Source organism: Camelus ferus, chromosome X (genome assembly GCF_009834535.1).
Source record: "Camelus ferus isolate YT-003-E chromosome X, BCGSAC_Cfer_1.0, whole genome shotgun sequence".
NCBI classification, from domain to species: domain Eukaryota; kingdom Metazoa; phylum Chordata; class Mammalia; order Artiodactyla; family Camelidae; genus Camelus; species Camelus ferus.
In genome coordinates this window covers 2518592-2535307 of record NC_045732.1, presented here as the reverse complement: position 1 = coordinate 2535307, position 16716 = coordinate 2518592, and the positions used below count along the sequence as shown (strand labels likewise).

The 16716-nt window shown below is 40.2% G+C and overlaps 3 protein-coding genes across 3 annotated transcripts in view; 1 reads left to right on the top strand and 2 right to left on the bottom strand.

Annotated features, from left to right (window-relative positions):
* LOC116662134 overlaps positions 1-16716 on the bottom strand; it is a 382983-nt gene that overhangs the window by 207994 nt on the left and 158273 nt on the right. The gene's annotated exons all lie outside the window — the stretch shown is intronic.
* On the bottom strand, positions 6844-8818 carry LOC116662133 (Y-box-binding protein 3-like). Its single transcript, XM_032475445.1, has one exon. It carries the CDS (start codon positions 8392-8394, stop codon positions 7288-7290), a length of 1107 nt encoding a protein of 368 aa, XP_032331336.1. The 5' UTR covers positions 8395-8818; the 3' UTR covers positions 6844-7287.
* The window catches only part of LOC116662136 (endogenous retrovirus group K member 9 Env polyprotein-like), a 77555-nt gene continuing 71202 nt past the window's right edge, over positions 10364-16716 (top strand). The window contains exons 1-2 of the mRNA XM_032475460.1: positions 10364-10507; positions 12823-12854. Of these exons, the coding sequence (XP_032331351.1) occupies positions 12852-12854 (3 nt within the window). The 5' untranslated portion in view covers positions 10364-10507; positions 12823-12851. The remainder of the gene's footprint in view (positions 10508-12822; positions 12855-16716) is intronic.

Sequence of the window (16716 nt, the reverse complement as noted above, 5' to 3'; positions counted from 1 at the left end):
TTTGACTGCTTGCCTTTGCTTCTGCATTTCTCATTTATCTGATTAAATTTATTTTTTGGAATTAGATAGGAGGCTACTTTTTTTTTTTTTTTTTTTTTTGGAAACAAAAGGCAGAGAGAGACATGGGACTGGGTTTTGTCCCAGGAAAGGCCCCAGAGACTTGGATTTAATCTCCCTTTTTTTTTTTTTTTTTTTTTTTAACATTCTTCAGTCTTGAGAAGGAACAGATGCAGAAGAAGAAGGGGAATGAAGTTTTTGGATAGAGAGGTTAATCATAAACTTGGCAGAGGAATACAGTTTTAGTTCCCATTTTTGTTTCAATTTTCCCCAAATCTTTGAGGGAGTAGGGCAACAATCGCTCCGGCTATTTTCTCCTGAAATGGGTTTAGTACTGCCTTAATTTGCAGAATGGGCACTGATTTAGAAATAGTTTCTAGTCTTAAACTTAGTATCAATATTTTGTATTATGAAAGCACTGCTTCTTTCTTTGACTGCTTTGTCATAGCACCTGGACAAACATTTGAATATTAGTAGACATTTTACAATGAGGATAATGATCAAAATGCAACTTTGTAGTACTTTTTTTCCCCTCTTAATGATTAAAGCAGATGTAAAATATATGTTTAGCAAGCCATAAACAGGCATGAGATGTCTTTGGAGTCATCAATATTAAATATAATACTCTTATTATACCTAGGCTTACTAAAAGTCAAAAAGGTTGTATTACATCTGTTACAAACTTGTCAACAAATATTAACTTGATGTGATTGTATTGTCATAAGTAACATAATAAAAACAAACCTGACAAAATGGAAACATAGCCCATACTCCTGGATTGGAAGAATCAATATTATTGAAATGGTCATACTGCCCAAGGCAATCTACAGATTTAATGAAATCCTTATCAAATTACCCAGGACATAGTTTGTAGAACTAGAACAAATCATAATAAAATTTATATGGAACCACAAAAGACCTAGAATTGCCAAAGCATTACTGAAGAAAAAGAAAGGGGCTGGAGGAATAACTCTCCCAGACTTCAGAGTATACTATAGAGCTACAGTCATCAAGACAGCATGGTATTGGTACAAAAACAGATATATGGACCAATGAAACAGAAATGAGAGCCCAGAAATGAACCTACAAACTTTTGGTCAACTAATCTTTGACCAAGGAGGCAAGAATACACAATGGAATAAAGACAGTCTCTTCAGCAAATGGTGTTGGGAAAACTGGACAGCAGCATGTAGATCAATGAAGCTAGAACACTCCCATACACCATACACAAAAGCAAACTCAAAATGGATCAAAGACTTAAACATAAGACAAGATACAATAAAACTCCGAGAAGAAAATATAGGCAAAATCATTATCTCACATACATCTCAGAAATGTTCTCCTAGGGCAGTCTACCACCACAATAGAAATAAAGGCAAGAATAAACAAATAGGACCTAATTAAACTTACAAGCTTCTGCACAGCAAAGGAAACCATAAGCAAAACAAAACGACAGCCTACAGAATGGGAGAAAATTTTTGCAAAAGATGAAACTGACAAAGGCTTGATCTCCAGAATATATAAGCAGCTCATATGACTCAATAAGAAAAAAGCAAACAACCCAATCCGAAAATGGGCAGAAGACCTAAGCAAGCAATTCTCCAAGGAAGACATACAAATGATCAAAAGGCACATGAAAAACTGCTCAATATCACTAATTATCAGAGAAATGCAAATCAAAACTACAATGAGGTATCACCTCACACCAGTCAGAATGGCCATCACTCAAAAGTCCACAAATGACAAATGCTGAAGAGGCTGTGGAGAAAAGGGAACCCTCCTACACTGCTGGTGGGAATGCAGTTTGGTGCAGCCACTGTGGAAAACAGTATGGAGATTCCTCAAAAGACTAGGAATAGACTTACCATGTGACCCAGTAATGCCGCTCCTGGGCATATATCCAGAAGGAACCCTACTTCAAAAAGACACCTGCACCCCAATGTTCATAGCAACACTATTTACAATAGCCAAAACATGGAAACAGCCTAAATGTCCATCAACAGATGACTGGATAAAGAAGTGGTGGTATATTTATACAATGGAATACTACTCAGACATAAAAAGTGACAACATAACGCCATTTGCAGCAACATGGATGTCCCTGGACAATGTCATTCTAAGTGAAGTAAGCCAGAGAGAGAAAGAAAAATACCATATGATATCGCCCATATGTGGAATCTAAAACACACACACACACACACACACACACACACACAAAGCATAAATACAAAACAGAAATAGACACATAGACATAGAATACAAACTTGTGGTTGCCAAGGGGGATGGGGTGGGAAGGGACAGACTGGGATTTTGAAATTTGTAGATATTGACAGGCATATGTAGAATAGATAAACAAGATTATACTGTATAGCACAGGGAAATATATACAAGATCTTGTGGTAGCTCACAGTGAAAAAAAAAATGTGACTATGAATATATGTATGTTCATGTATAACTAAAAAGTTGTGCTCTACACTGAAAATTGACACAACATTGTAAAATGACTATAGCTCAATAAGAAATGTTAAAAAAGAATAAAACCTTTTGCACAGCAAAGAAAACCATCATCAAAACAAAACACAATCTATGGAATGGGTGAAAATACTTTCAAATGATGCAATCAACAAGGGGTTAATATCCAAAATATACAAAGAGCTCATACAACTCAATATCAAAAAATAAATCAATTTAAAATCGGGCAGAAGACTTGAATAGACATTTTTATTGAAAGAAGACACATCAATGACTAACAGGCAGATGAAAAGATGCTCAATATTTTTAATTAGTAGAGAAATGCAAATCAAAACAGCAATGAGATATCACCTCACAACTGCCAGACTGCATATCATCAGGAAGTCCACAGAGAACCAATGTTGAAGAAGATGTGGAGAAAAAGGAATCCTTGTACACTGTTGATGGAAATGTAAATTGGTGCAACCACTAGGGAAACTCGTATGGTGGCTCCTAAAAAAAAAAAAAAAAACTAAAACTAAAACTACCATATGATCCAGCAATTCCACTCCTGGGTATATATGCAGAAAAATAATGAAAACACTAATTTGAAAAAAATACATGCACCCCAATGTTCATAGCAGCTCTATTTACAATGGCCAAAACATGAAAGCAACCCAAGTGCCCATCAACAGATGATTGGATTAAGAAGATGTAGTATGTACCATACCTATATATCTATACGTCTGTATCTATGTAATGGAATGTAACTCAGCCATTAAAAAGCACGAAATACTGCCATTTGCAGCAACATGGAAGGACCTAAAGATTATCATGCTTAGTGAAATGTCAGACAGAAAAAGACAGACACTGCAAGATATCACTTACATGTGCAATCTAAAAGATAATAGAAATGAATGCATATGCAAAACAGAAACAGACCACAGATACAGAAAACAAACTTGCGGTTACCAAAGAGGAGAGGAAAGGGGGAAGGGACAAATTGTGGGTAAGGATTAACAGATACAAGCCAATATGTATAAAATTGATAAGCAACAAGATATACTGTACTGCAAAGGAAATTATAGCCATTATTTTGTAATAATCTATAACGGAGTATAATCTGCAAAAACACTGGATCACAATGCTGTACAACCAAAACTAACATAATGTTGCAACTACTATGGTTCAATAAAAAATAAAGAACTTATGCAACCAGTCAATAATAGCATGGGAGCACATAGCGCCAAATACAGAACAGAAAAAAAAAAGGGAATCCAAATTGACACCTGCGACTGCGTGCCTTCCCGCATCAAGGGGATCCATGAAGTGATTCAGATCAGCTACAAAGTGCCATTTTGTTGATGCTGCAAGTCACAGGAAGGCAATGGACTGCGGTTGGGGTTTCTGCTTCAGATTCACGACTCACCTTTTTCTTAGAAGGGTGAAGAATCCCACCCTCTTGACTTCACATTCAATTATAATAGGACACTGGGGGTTCTGAGACGTCGCTCTAATGTGCAAACAGCCTTCCTACCCATGCTCTCTGGGATATAGCCTCCCAATCAAGGGTATCCAAGGGAGGCCTGCTCTTACTAAAGGCTTTAGGCTGGAGCACGTCACCTTTCAATGACCCAAACAAAGATGACTGCTGCATTCACATTTTCAGTCAGGGAAACCAAGTAATATCTGGTATGTGAAGTGGGAGTGAGAGAGGGAAGAGGATTATCACAAAGGATACATTTCTTTTTTGGTTTTGTTTTAAATCAAAGTTTCCTGGAGACAGCCCAGGCATCCTTCTGTCGTGTCTTGGGCGATACTCTTTGGCTCCTATTGGGCTATTGAAGTTGCCCTTAAGTAAGTACACCTAAATCCTGGAGCAGCTGGGAAACAGCAGAATATTCCTGCTCTCAGTTAAATATGTTCACCTCCAGATATGTGCCTCTGTACCCTTCAATTCCACACCCAGCCAGCAATCACCAGGTCAACTCCACCTAATGGATCCTGTCAGATACCTTTGTGAGCAGGGAAAATCCTAGATTCCTTAGCCTGGCCCTTCATGTCCTCCATCCCCCCAAAGTGAAGCCTCCACGGCAAGGCTGACCAATTCACTGTTTCCCGATGCATATACCTCACACAACAGGGAGCGGCCTATGAACCCAACATGCATATACAGAAAAAATTTCCCCACATCATGTCCATGCCTGTTGTTCGGCACGAAAAGGCATCCAGGATGCTTCTGAGTCATTTCCTAATCATAGTAGGTTTAGTCTCGCTTCAGGTCTTCCCCCATTCTCTCTTGGCGCTGTGTGTCAGTATAAATTCTTATGTTTAACGATTTGTGGTGCACCCTGCTAGTCTCTGAAGAAGTCAGCTGGTGTAGTGGGACATGCACTGGGCTAGGAGTCTGGAGGAAAAACTTCTAGATGTATGCTGACATGACTTTATCAAACAAGGTCCTACTGTATAGCACAGGGAAGTATATTCAATACCTTGTAATGGTCTATAATGAGAAAGAATATGAAAAGGAATACACATACATATGTGTGTGTGTATATATACATATATGTATATGTATGTGTGTGTGTATATATGTATATATAATGTATATATGTCACTATGCTGTACACCAGAAATTAACACAACATTGTAAATTGACTATACTTGAATTAAGAAAAAAATTAAATTAAAAAAAAAAATCTGAGCTCTGTTTGTGGTGATTGCTGAATATAATTTTAAATTTAAGCGTCCAAGTAGTGGTTCCTTTAGCCTGGAAATAACCCTGCCACCATCTGGGTCACCCGTGTTTTCTCTCACATCCTGTGCTAATTCCACCAGAGCACTCACTCCATTGTGTAGTCACTGCTAGTTTTGTCTCACTCTCCACTAGGCTGTGGGCTTCTTGAGAGAAGGGACCATCTTCTTCACCATGATGCAGCTCCTAGTGCCTTGCAGAGTGTCTGGCACAAGTGAGCACCCAAATATTTTGCTGAATGAGGAATCTGTACTGTTTCTGCTCCAATTGGCTGAGGACATTTAGCCATGGTGAATGATTAAATACTCACTCTCCAAATACCTTATGCTAGCCTATAATGCGGTATAAAATGCCTCAACATTTAAATGAGAAAAGTATTTTGATCTTGCTATTTATAATCCAATTACATTAATCTGTAAAATGAGGTTTTAAAGACCCTTGTTGGTTTCAAATTTATTGATCGCTCACTTCCCCCAGCCCCCCACACCCAACTCATGCCTCCCATCCACCAACCTCACTGTATGTTCAAATGAAAACCAGGATAGGGATGACATTCCCAGTAAGAGCTTCTCTGTTTGTTGCAAAAATGGGGCTGAGGTGGGCTAAACTACACTTGCTCAGCCCTCCAGGAATCCTCCACAGGCCCCCTGGATGAACTCAACCAGGAAGCACAGATGAAAACTGTGGACTAGCTGTTTCTATTCAGCTCCAGAGATACGCACAACGAAAACTGTATCTGCTTCCATGCTCACTTTTTTGTTTTCTTTCAGATTTTCCCCCAGCTTTATTGAGGTATAACTGACACATAACATTGTGTAAGTTTAAAATATACAATGTGATAAGTTTATACAGGTATACATTGTGAAATGTTTCCCCCAATAAGGTTAATTAACACACCCTTCACCTCACATAATTATCATTTTGTTTGTTGTTGTCATGGTGAGAACATTAATGCTCTACTTTCATAGCAACTATCAAGTACACAATACAGTACTGTTAACTATAGTCACCATGCTGTACATTAGGTCCCTGGAACTCATTCATCTGACAACTGAAAGTTTGTACCCCTTGACCAGTATCTCCCCACTTCCCCCACCCCCCAGCCCTTCATGCCCATTTTCTTTTAACCACTTAAATCGTATTATATTGAATCCATTAAAAGAAAAAAAATACAGAGGAGGCAAATTCTGTTTCCAGAGAGCCACATTTTTCACTTGTCATGGTGTTTTGCTCAGCTTTTTGTGTTTTGCCTCATAGAGTACTTACTACCTAAGCAGGAAGTGTGGGTAGTTGGGCCCACCCTCCAGATTTATTGCTCAAATGGCAGGGCAGGGGAAGAGGATGAAAGAGAAAGTGTTGGGGATATGTCTTTCTTTTCCAAGTATTCTTATCCTTTAGAATACCCTGAGAAGTTCAACCTGTAAGTCCAGAATTAGTTTTAAATTCGTGACTTGGAAAGAGAACAATAGGCATGATCTTTGCTAAAACTGGTTCTAAGAAGGATTGAAAGGACTGTGTCAATACAATTATGTGCTGACAGGCTTTAAAAAAAATCAGACAACAGTGATAACAGATAAAAGTAACATGAAATGTTTTATTGAGAAAATGACCACTTCAGGTGAGTAATATCACACAGCAACCAATGTCAGATAATCTTCAACATCAGATAATCTTAGTTTTTGTATTAAAAATAAAAACTAATTTTTAAAAGCACTCCAACTAATTCACCTGGGGATGCAGTATAATAGCTGTGGTCCTAGTCAGATCTTTAAAAAGAATACTCAGAGGTACAGGCGTGTGTGTGTGTGTACCAAAACTACCAAGGCAGATTGTATGAGGGAGTTTAGAAACGTATAGATCTTGTGATTTATCCTCAAGCCTTGGGGAAGGGGCATGTATTTTTCTCAGGGCACAACTCTAACAGTGTGGATGTTTGGACTGTGATGCACCAAAGGGCATCTTCTCTTCAAGGGGACATCACCTGCAGCCCAAGCCAGGGAGCCCCTGGGGAGGGAGCCGAGCTGTTAGTCGGCCTGGGCGGCAGAGGGGGCATCCATGAGCAGAGGATCCTCCTCCGCAGTGGCACTGCTCTTCTTGGCCACAGCAACGGCAGCAGGTGTTTCAGTAGGGCTCTTCCGTATCTTGCCCTCTCCTCCCTCGGGGTCCTGGTCCTGGGTTCCAGGAGCCTGCTGCGGGAGGTGGCGCGGGTTACTGGGGCGGCGGGATCCGTAGCTTGGAGGGGGCCCCTGCTTTGGATCTCCAGCGACGCGTCCGCTCTCCTTGTTTTCCTCCTCCAGCTCCACAGAGATGCTTGGTGAGGGTCTTGGAGCAAGCGTGGTGCCTCGGCCCCTAGGGCGACTCTGCAGGTAGCTGAGGCGCGGCCCCCGCCGTGGCTCGGGCCCTGCGGTCTGGGCGGCCCCCGGCAGCTGGGCGGCCCGTGGACCGTTGGTAGTAGCCTGGATCGATGGGCGGCGGATCACCGCCGGGGCCCTGCGGAAGGGCGGGAAGCGCCGCAGCCGTGGGTCTTGGGAGTGGCCAGGCGGGCGGCGCCTCAGGCCCTGGGCTGCGGTGGAGCCTTCGCCGCTGCCCTCGCCTTCGTCAACGTCGTCCTCAGCACCCTTGGGACCGCGTGGTGGCTGCTCGCGGCGGTGGATACAGAAGCCCCGGCGGAAGCGGGGGCGGTTGGCAGCATAGCGGCTGCCCTCCACTGGTGCGCCGGCTGGCCCGGTCACGTTAGCGGCCTCGGTGCCCCGCTCGCCCTGCACCACGTCGAACTCGACCGTCTCGCCGTCGCCCACGCTGCGTTGGTACTTGTGAGGGTTGTTTCGGGTGATGGCCGTCTGGTGAACGAACACATCTTCCTGGGTGTCGTGCCTGCTGATGAAACCGTACCCATTCTTCACGTTAAACCACTTGACGGAGCCTCGCACTCTCTTAGCGATGACCTGCTTGGGCACCTTTCCCTTGGCGCCTGCCGCGGGGGTCTTGGGGATCCCATCGCTGCTGAGGTTGCCTGCGACTAGGGCCCGGGGAGGATCTCCGCCTCCCAAGGACGCCAGGTGTTTCTGCGCGGCTTGAGGGGAGATGGAAGCTGCCACCTCCGTGCAGGTGGCCTCTCCGGCCTCACTCATGAGGCCGTCAGTCCTTGCTCTCCTTTCTCAGAGAATCTGAGGGAAAGTTGGTCCTCTGAGGTTGGAAGGTGGGCGAGGGGGCTTGGGCTGGAGGTAGGAGCCTCTCTCGGGGAGGGTCGTGGGTCAGGGCCAAGGACTCTGTGGCTTCGCTCTGAGAGTCTTGGAGAGGCCTGTGGCGTCTCCTGGGGCAACGCGACGCGGACCAGACAATGGCTACCGCGGTGACGTCTCAATGGGGCCCTAGAGGGGGCTCGAGATGGGGGCGGGGCATATGTGCTCTGCCCCGTGCTCCTGCCATCACGTCACAGCGCCTCGTGGCTCTGGTGGAGCAGGGGCACAGGACGCTCTAGCGAGGGGTCTTGAAGACCCTCTTGCTTGCTTGAGTGGTTGTGAAGAGAGGACCCTCCTTCCACCCCCCTGCCTTGGTTGAGGAGATTGGCAGCCTTCTAAGGGCACTCTCCCAATATTCACTCACAAAACTGTGGTCCTCTTCCAAACCCTGGTGTCCCCTCTCTGTGGGTTAGCCATTTTGTGTAAGCAGGCAAAATGACAACGGCGTGAAATTAAGACCCAATGGAAGAAGCCTGATGTGGGGCTGGTTGGTTGGTTGGTTGGTTGGTTTGCTTGTGTTTTTATTTTCCTGCAGGGGAACAAAGGAAGGCTGCCAGGGCTAGCATGCTAGGCCTGAGAGATGCTAAACTAGCGCAGGTTTATCCAGACTAGTATCAAGATTGTGTTGACCTAAGACAAATAGACTGTCAGTCTATCCTACAGGTTTTGGACTTGCCATTGTACCCAGGATTTATTTTAAGATGTACCCAGCATTTGTTGTACTCAGGTATGGTAAGATGTCAGAAAAGGAGCTTACTGCCTTTGAAAGAAAAGTTTATTACTCACAATTCCTCAGAGGATGGGAGGCATGACACACCACACAGGGGCACATGGGGTCACCTGCAGGGAGAAGAGAGAGGAACTTGGGTAAAGTCTTTTGCTATGTTGGCAGGAACTAGCTAGGTGGAGATGCCCCCTATTGGGAAAGAAGCAAAACATATGTGTTGAGGCTAGTGGATGGAGTGTTTGTAATAAGATTTCCACATACTTGCAGAAACACTGGGATGGTGGGGGTGAAAACAACCTTGGGTCACTAGCATGGCCCCATGACCTCAAGATGCCAAAACAATAATTACATGATATCAAAAAATATTTATTACATCGTCATATGGTGGGGGCCAATTCTGTAAAATCTCTCTCTCTCTCTCTCCTCCCTCTCTCTCTCTCACTACCTTTATTTCTATCTCTATATATATTCTATTGTTTCTGTTCTCAAGAAAACAATGACAAATGAAAGAGGGAGGGAGGGAGGAAAGGACGGAAGGGAGGAAAGGAAGGAAAGGAGGAAAGGGAGGGAGGGAGGGAGGGATGGGGCCTAGATTTTTAGATAAACAGGAAGGCACATCTGGAGAAATGTGATTCCAGCATGAATCCATCTATGTATAGTAGGTACAAATTACTTTATTTTACATTATGGACTCTCTCTATATAGTGCTTACTCAATTCCACTTTTTATTTGATAAGGATGATCAAAGAATGGTTCATAAACTTAACCCACTACTTTGCCAAATTCTTAAATGTAGCAAATAAGGGCAATGCAGGCTTACTCTGTTTGCTTTATAGTAGGGAAGAAATACTCCAAGGAACTTTTGAAGCACACACCAAAGTTTGCAGCTGTTTATGCAGCAATGGTATGCTAAAGCTGTCTCAAATCAACTGGTGGTAATCAGTTATTAAAGTTTTAGGAAATTTTGTGAGCCAGTTGGGAAGCATACCATTAGTAAATATCAGATTATATAAACAAAATAAGTAAATGAATTCATTAATACATTATATTAAAGCCAAAGTTAGTAAACACTCAAAACACATTCTTTCCTAATTATTTTACTACATTTTACTATTAATCTGTTTTTTTGAGCTTATTTTCATCTACTGTATCTGTATGGTGAAAAAACTATAAATGGCGTTCTACTGCACATCTCTTCCAAAACTCCATATTCAGTGACACCATGTTGGGAGCTTGAAATCAGCCATGGTGGGAGAAATGGGAACAGAGAAATTGGTAAGTGCATGCTGCAAATTTGTCCCCCTCCCACAGAGCTGGTTTTTAAACAGCACACCATGCATGTATGTATGGATGTATGGGCAAATGTTGTATTTGTGTATCTATACGTTTATATATGTATGTAGGAATGTCTTTTACTTGTGAGGGGGCAGAGTGTTTAACTGAAGTCACAGAAAGAGAACTAGCTCAAGAGATGAGAAAAGGAAGGTGGAGTAATTCAAAGAACTGTCCTGTGGGAGTAAAGTAACAACCAAGGTTTAAGTCTTAGTTGTTTGACCTGAGGCAGGTCGCTTCACTATTCTCGATGTAAACTGAGGGCCTCACAGTTGATGATCATAGTACTCTATCCATTTCTAAAACTGTATGAATCCCTGGTCTATAAAATAACCCTATAGTTACCATTAACTCTATAATATATATGCATGTATTTATCTTTCATGATGCTTACGTGCATTTTCTTAAATGTTTCACACATACAAGAAGGAAGTATATGTGTGTGTGTGTGTGTGTGTGTGTGTGTGTAGTAATTTGTATGTTGATCAGGCAGAATGCATGGTCGCTGCCCCTCAGTGAGTTTTAGAATCTTGTGAGTAACTTGGAAGCACCCTGTGCAGCCTTACTTCATTGCCCTTTCCTTTCACATACACTCCTCCAAGGTATATTTTGATATGATGAATTTCCTGCCCCTGCTCCTTTGTGATCCCTGCCTCCATCCTCTCCTTACTCCCTCTGGTCCCCAGGCAACCACTGAGCTGCTCTCTGTCATATATATATATATATATATATATATATATATATATATATATATATATGTGTGTGTGTGTGTGTATATTCAGTTGCATTCTCTGGAATTTTACATAAATTTAATTATAGTGTATATACGCATTTTAGTCTGGCTTCTTGCACTCAGCATGTTGCGATTCATTGATGTTGTAATGCATATCAATGGTTCATTACTTTTTATTGCTCTGAGTATTCCATTATGTGGAAATACCACAGTGTGTTTATCCATTCACATGTTGATGGACTTTACCACTGTTTTATTATTATGTGTATTATTTGGCTATTGAAAATAAAGCTGCTCTGAACATTCATATACAAGTATTTGTTTGTACACATGATTTCCTTTCTCTTTGGTAAATTCCTAGGACTAGAATGCCTGGATCATATGGTAGGTGTATATGTAATATTTTAAGAAACTGCCTGCTATGGTCTAAATGTCTGTGTTCCCCCCAAATTTATATGTTAAAACTCTGATTCCCAATGTGATGGTATTAGGAGGTAGGGCTTTTGGGAGGTGAGTAGGCCATGACAATGGAGCCCTCGTGAATAACATTAATGCCTTTGTGAAAGAAGCTCCAGAGAGACAGCTCAGCGCTTCTAACCATGTGAAAACACAGTAAGACATCACCTGGTACAAACCAAGAAGAAAGCCCTCACCAGAACGTGACCATGCTGGCTCCTTGATCTTGGACTTTCCAGCCTCCAGAAATACATCTCTGTTGTCTATAAGCCACCTAGTCTGTGGTGTTTTGTTATGGCAGCCTGAACGGACTAAGACATATTGCCAAATATTTTTCCAATGTTGTTGTACCATTTTACATTTCCATCAGCAGTGTATTCAAATTCTAGTTCCTCCACATCTTTGCCAGCACTTGATAAAATCAGTGTTTTAAACTTTAGCCACTGTAGGGGGGAGAGTATAGCTCAGTGGGAGAGTGCGTGCTTAGCATGCGTGAGGTCCTGGGTTCAATCCCCAGTACCTCCATTAAAAAAATAAAGTAAAATAAATTCTATAAACTTCAGCCATTTTAATAGGTATGTCGTGGAATACTGTGTGTGTGCATGATTTTTAATTTTTTTATTTTTTTCAAATTATCACCCTATAAACTTTGATTTTTCCCTCTTGGCATAAAGCTCTATGAATTGTATCAAAAGTATAGATTAGTGTAACCATTACTGCAATCAGGATATGGCACTGTTCCATCACACCACTACCTTGGCCCCAAGTCCCAGCGACCACAGACCTATTCTCCATCAGTGTAATTTTGTCATTTTGAGAGTGATATATAAGTGAAATCATGCAGTACCTTGTGATCCATCCAAGTTGTCACATGCATTAGTAGTTCATTCAATCTAATTGTATGGATGTACCATGGTGTATTTTATCCATTCACCTATTGTAAGGCATTTGGGTTGTTTCCAGGTTTTTGTTTTTGGGGTTTTTTTTTTTTTTTGGTGAAATATGCATAGACCTGCCATAACATCTGCATACAGGATTTTTCAGTGAACATAAGTTTTCTATTTTCTAGGTTACACAGGATTTGGACTGCTGAATAACATGGTAAGTATAGGTTTAAATTTGGAAGAAACTGCAAAACCATGTGACAGGTTGATCCAGATTTTAGCATTCATAGCAGCAATGCCTGAGAGATCCAGTAGCTCCACATCATCTCCAGCACTTGGTAATGTGTGTGTGTGTGTGTTTGTGTGTATTTTAGTCATTTGATTAGATGCGTGTTGGTACTTCCTATTAGATTTGTGTCATCCTTATGTCATCTTGGTTGAAATCTCAATATCTATTGCTCACTCTACAACTAGTTTTTTTTTCTCTTAACTTATTGTTGAGTTTGGGGAGTTTTTATACATCCTGCATATAAATCCTATTTCAGATATTTTATTTGCAAAAATTTTCTTCTAGGCTGTAGTTTATTCTCTCTTTCTTTAGTAGTGTTCTCCAGAGAACAAAAGTTTTTAATCTTGGAATTGTCCAATATATCAATTATTTTACTTATGGATCATGATTTTGATGCCACATCTAAGAAGCCTTTGCCTAACCCTAATTCATGAAGATATTCCCCTATGCTTTATTCTAAAAGTTTTAGAGCTCTACAGTTTACACTTAGACCTTTCACCCACTTTGAGTTAGCTTTCACATAAGATTTCAGGCTTATGTGGAGGTTCACTGTTTTGCAAAGTATTGGACATTTCTAGTGTATAGAAATAAGTTTGATTTTTTGTGTGTGTGTTGACCCTGTATCCTGTCACCTTGTTAAACTCTCTTATTGGTTTTAGAGGGCTTTTTGTTGTTGTTATTGTTATTGCTGTTGGTTTTGTTTTTGGTTTTTGTTTTCTGTAGATTCTTTCTTTGGGTTTTTCTGTGTAGACTGTGAGTAAAAACCCTTTTACTTATTCCTTCCCAAACTGTATGCATTTTTAATTTTTTGCCTTGCCTTATTTCACTGGCTCATACTTTCGGCACCATGTTGAATAGGACTGTCAGGAGATAAGTTCTTTAACTTGCCCCTGATCTCAGAAGAAAGGCATCCAGTAATTCAACATTAAGTATGATGTTAGCTGTAAGTTTTTTTGTAAATGTGTTTTGTTTGAGGAAGTACCCTTCTGTTCCTACTCTTAGGAGAGTTTTAATTATGAAATTATGTTGCACTTTGCCAAAAGCTTTTTCTGCATCTATTGTCGTTGACCATGTGGTTCTTCTTCTTTAATCTGTTTATATGGCGGATTACACTTGTTAAATTCCAAATATAGAACCAGCTTTGCATCCTGTTGATACACTTCTTTTGGTCATGCTGTATTATCCTTTTTAATATGCTGTGGAATATAATCTGCTAATAATTCCTTGACAATTATTTCCATCTATGTTCTTTAGGAATATTGGACTTCAGATCACTGTTTTGGTAATGTCTTTATCTGGTTGTAGTATCAGAGTAATTTCAGTCTCATAAAGTAAGTTTTAGAGTTTTGATGTAGTCCTTCCTCTTCAATTCCTTACACAGGTGTGTACTCAATGGGTATTATTTCCTCTGTAACTGGAAGGATTTTCAAATGAAACCACGAGTCCCTGGAGATTTCCTTTTAAATATGTTTTTGACTAAGAATTTGATTCATTTAATAGTTACATGAACATTCACTGTTATGTATTTGATCTTGTGGGCATTTTAGTAGCTTTTGTTCTTTAAGGAAATAGTCTGTCTTCACCTAAACCATCTAGTTTTCATTGTAGAGCCATTTTGTAGTATTCGTCTTAATGTTTCCAAGCTTATAGTGATAACTCCTTATTCAGTCCTATATTGATATTGGTATCTTCACACCTTTTATGTCAGGCCTGAAATAAAAGAGATTTATCAATTTATTAATCTTTTTCAAGCCACGGTCAAGTGTTTTGATTTATTGATTTTTCTGTTTTTCTGTCTCAGTTGCATTGCTTTTGGCTTTTATCTTATTTCCTTTCCACAGCTTGATTTGACTTTACTTTGTTCCTCTTTTCTCCTTTGAGAGTGAATCTTAGATTACTAATTGGAGTCTTTCTTTCTTTTCTAACGTAAGCATTTAAACCTAAAATTTCTCCATAACTGCTGCCTTAGCTGCATCCCACACATTTTGGTATGTTGTATTCTTGTCATTGTTCAGTTAAAAAACTGAAACTTCTTATTTCAACTGAGACCTCCTTATTGACCTAAGGACCATTTAGACGTGTGCTGCTTAATTCCCAGTGTTGGGATATTTTTCTGCTATTAATTTCCAGCTTAATTTCATCATAGTCTGAGAACACATTTTATTTGATATCCATTCTGTTACATCTGGTAAGGCTTGTTTCACAATCCAAGGTGTTTGGCTATTTTGGTGAATGTTCCATATTGTCTCAAATATAAGTTTTATTCTCCTTTCTGTGGAAGAAGTATTCTGTAAGTGTCAACATGTTACATTTGATTGATGGCCTTGCTTAGTTCTACCTCATTGCTGATTGTCTGTCTATTTGTTTTATCTATTACTGAGAGAGAACTCTTTAAATCTCCAACTATAATTATGGATTTTACTATTTCTCCTTGCAGCTGAATTCGTGTGTGTGTGTGTGTGTGTGTGTGTGTGTGTGTGTGTGTGTTTTGTATGTTGAGGCTCTGTCAGATGCAGAATTGCTGAGGATTTTTAATGTCTTCTTGATGAATTGACCCCTTTATCATTATGACAAAATCTCCTTTAAACATGTTGCTATTCTTACTTCTGAGGCCTGTTTTGTCTGAGATAAGTATAGCCGCTCCAGGTTTCTTTTGATTATCATTAGCATGAAATATATATATATATCTCAATGCACTTGGGTCTTCATTTTTGAATTATGTTTCTTTTTGTTCAGTCTTGCTCTTTTATCTAATCCCATGATATCTGCTTTTAATTTGGAGTAAGATTTTGGCCATTTACAGGGGTCTGCAAGCAATGGTCACCTATACACTTTAATAAGCAAAGTTTATTTTGGAACACAGACATGCTCATTTGTTTATGTTTTGACTATTGCTGCTTTTGAGTCCAATGACAGATTTGATTAGTTGCACAGAGAACACAGGCCTTCAAATCTAGAATATTTACTATGTGGCCCTTTGTGGGAAAAGTTTGCTAGGCCTTGACTTGGGCCATTTAAATTTAATGTGATTATTGATATAGTTGTTTTTCATGCTCTTTGTTTTCTATCTTTCCTTTCTTACCTTTTTCCCTCTTTTTTTTTTTTTTGACCTTCTTTTGGATGAATTGGATTTTTTTTATGATTCAAAGTTATCTCTCTTGCTGGCTTACTGGCTAAAACTATTCATTTTGCTGTTTTAGTGGTTGCTATAGGATTTATACTGCAGTCTTATTTTATCATGGTCTTTCTTCAGGTGGCACCGTACCACTCCAAAACTGCTGTTAGAAGTTTATAATAGTGAGTTTCCATTTCTCCCCCCTCATATGTTCTTTATGCTATGTTGTCATATATACTATTACACGTTTTATAAACCCTACAGCATATTGTTATTGTTTTCGTTTAAAAAGTCAATCATGTTTTATTTCTACTTTGGCAAAATATGCATACCATAAAATTTACCATTTTAATCATTTTAAGTGAGTGGTCCAGTGACATTAAGTACACTAACATTGTTGCACACCCACCACTACTACCCATCTCCAGAAATTTCCATGTTCCCATACTGAAACTCTGTGCCCATTAAACAATAACTCCCTATTCTCTCCTATCTCCAGACCCTGGTAACCACCATACTACTTTCTGTCTCTGTGTATTTGACCATTCTATGCACTTCACATAAGTGAAGTATATGCACTATTTGTCCTTTTGTATCTGGCTTATTTCAATTAGCATAATGTCTTCAAGTTTCATCCATGTTTCAGCCTGCACCAGAATTGCATTCCTTTGTAAG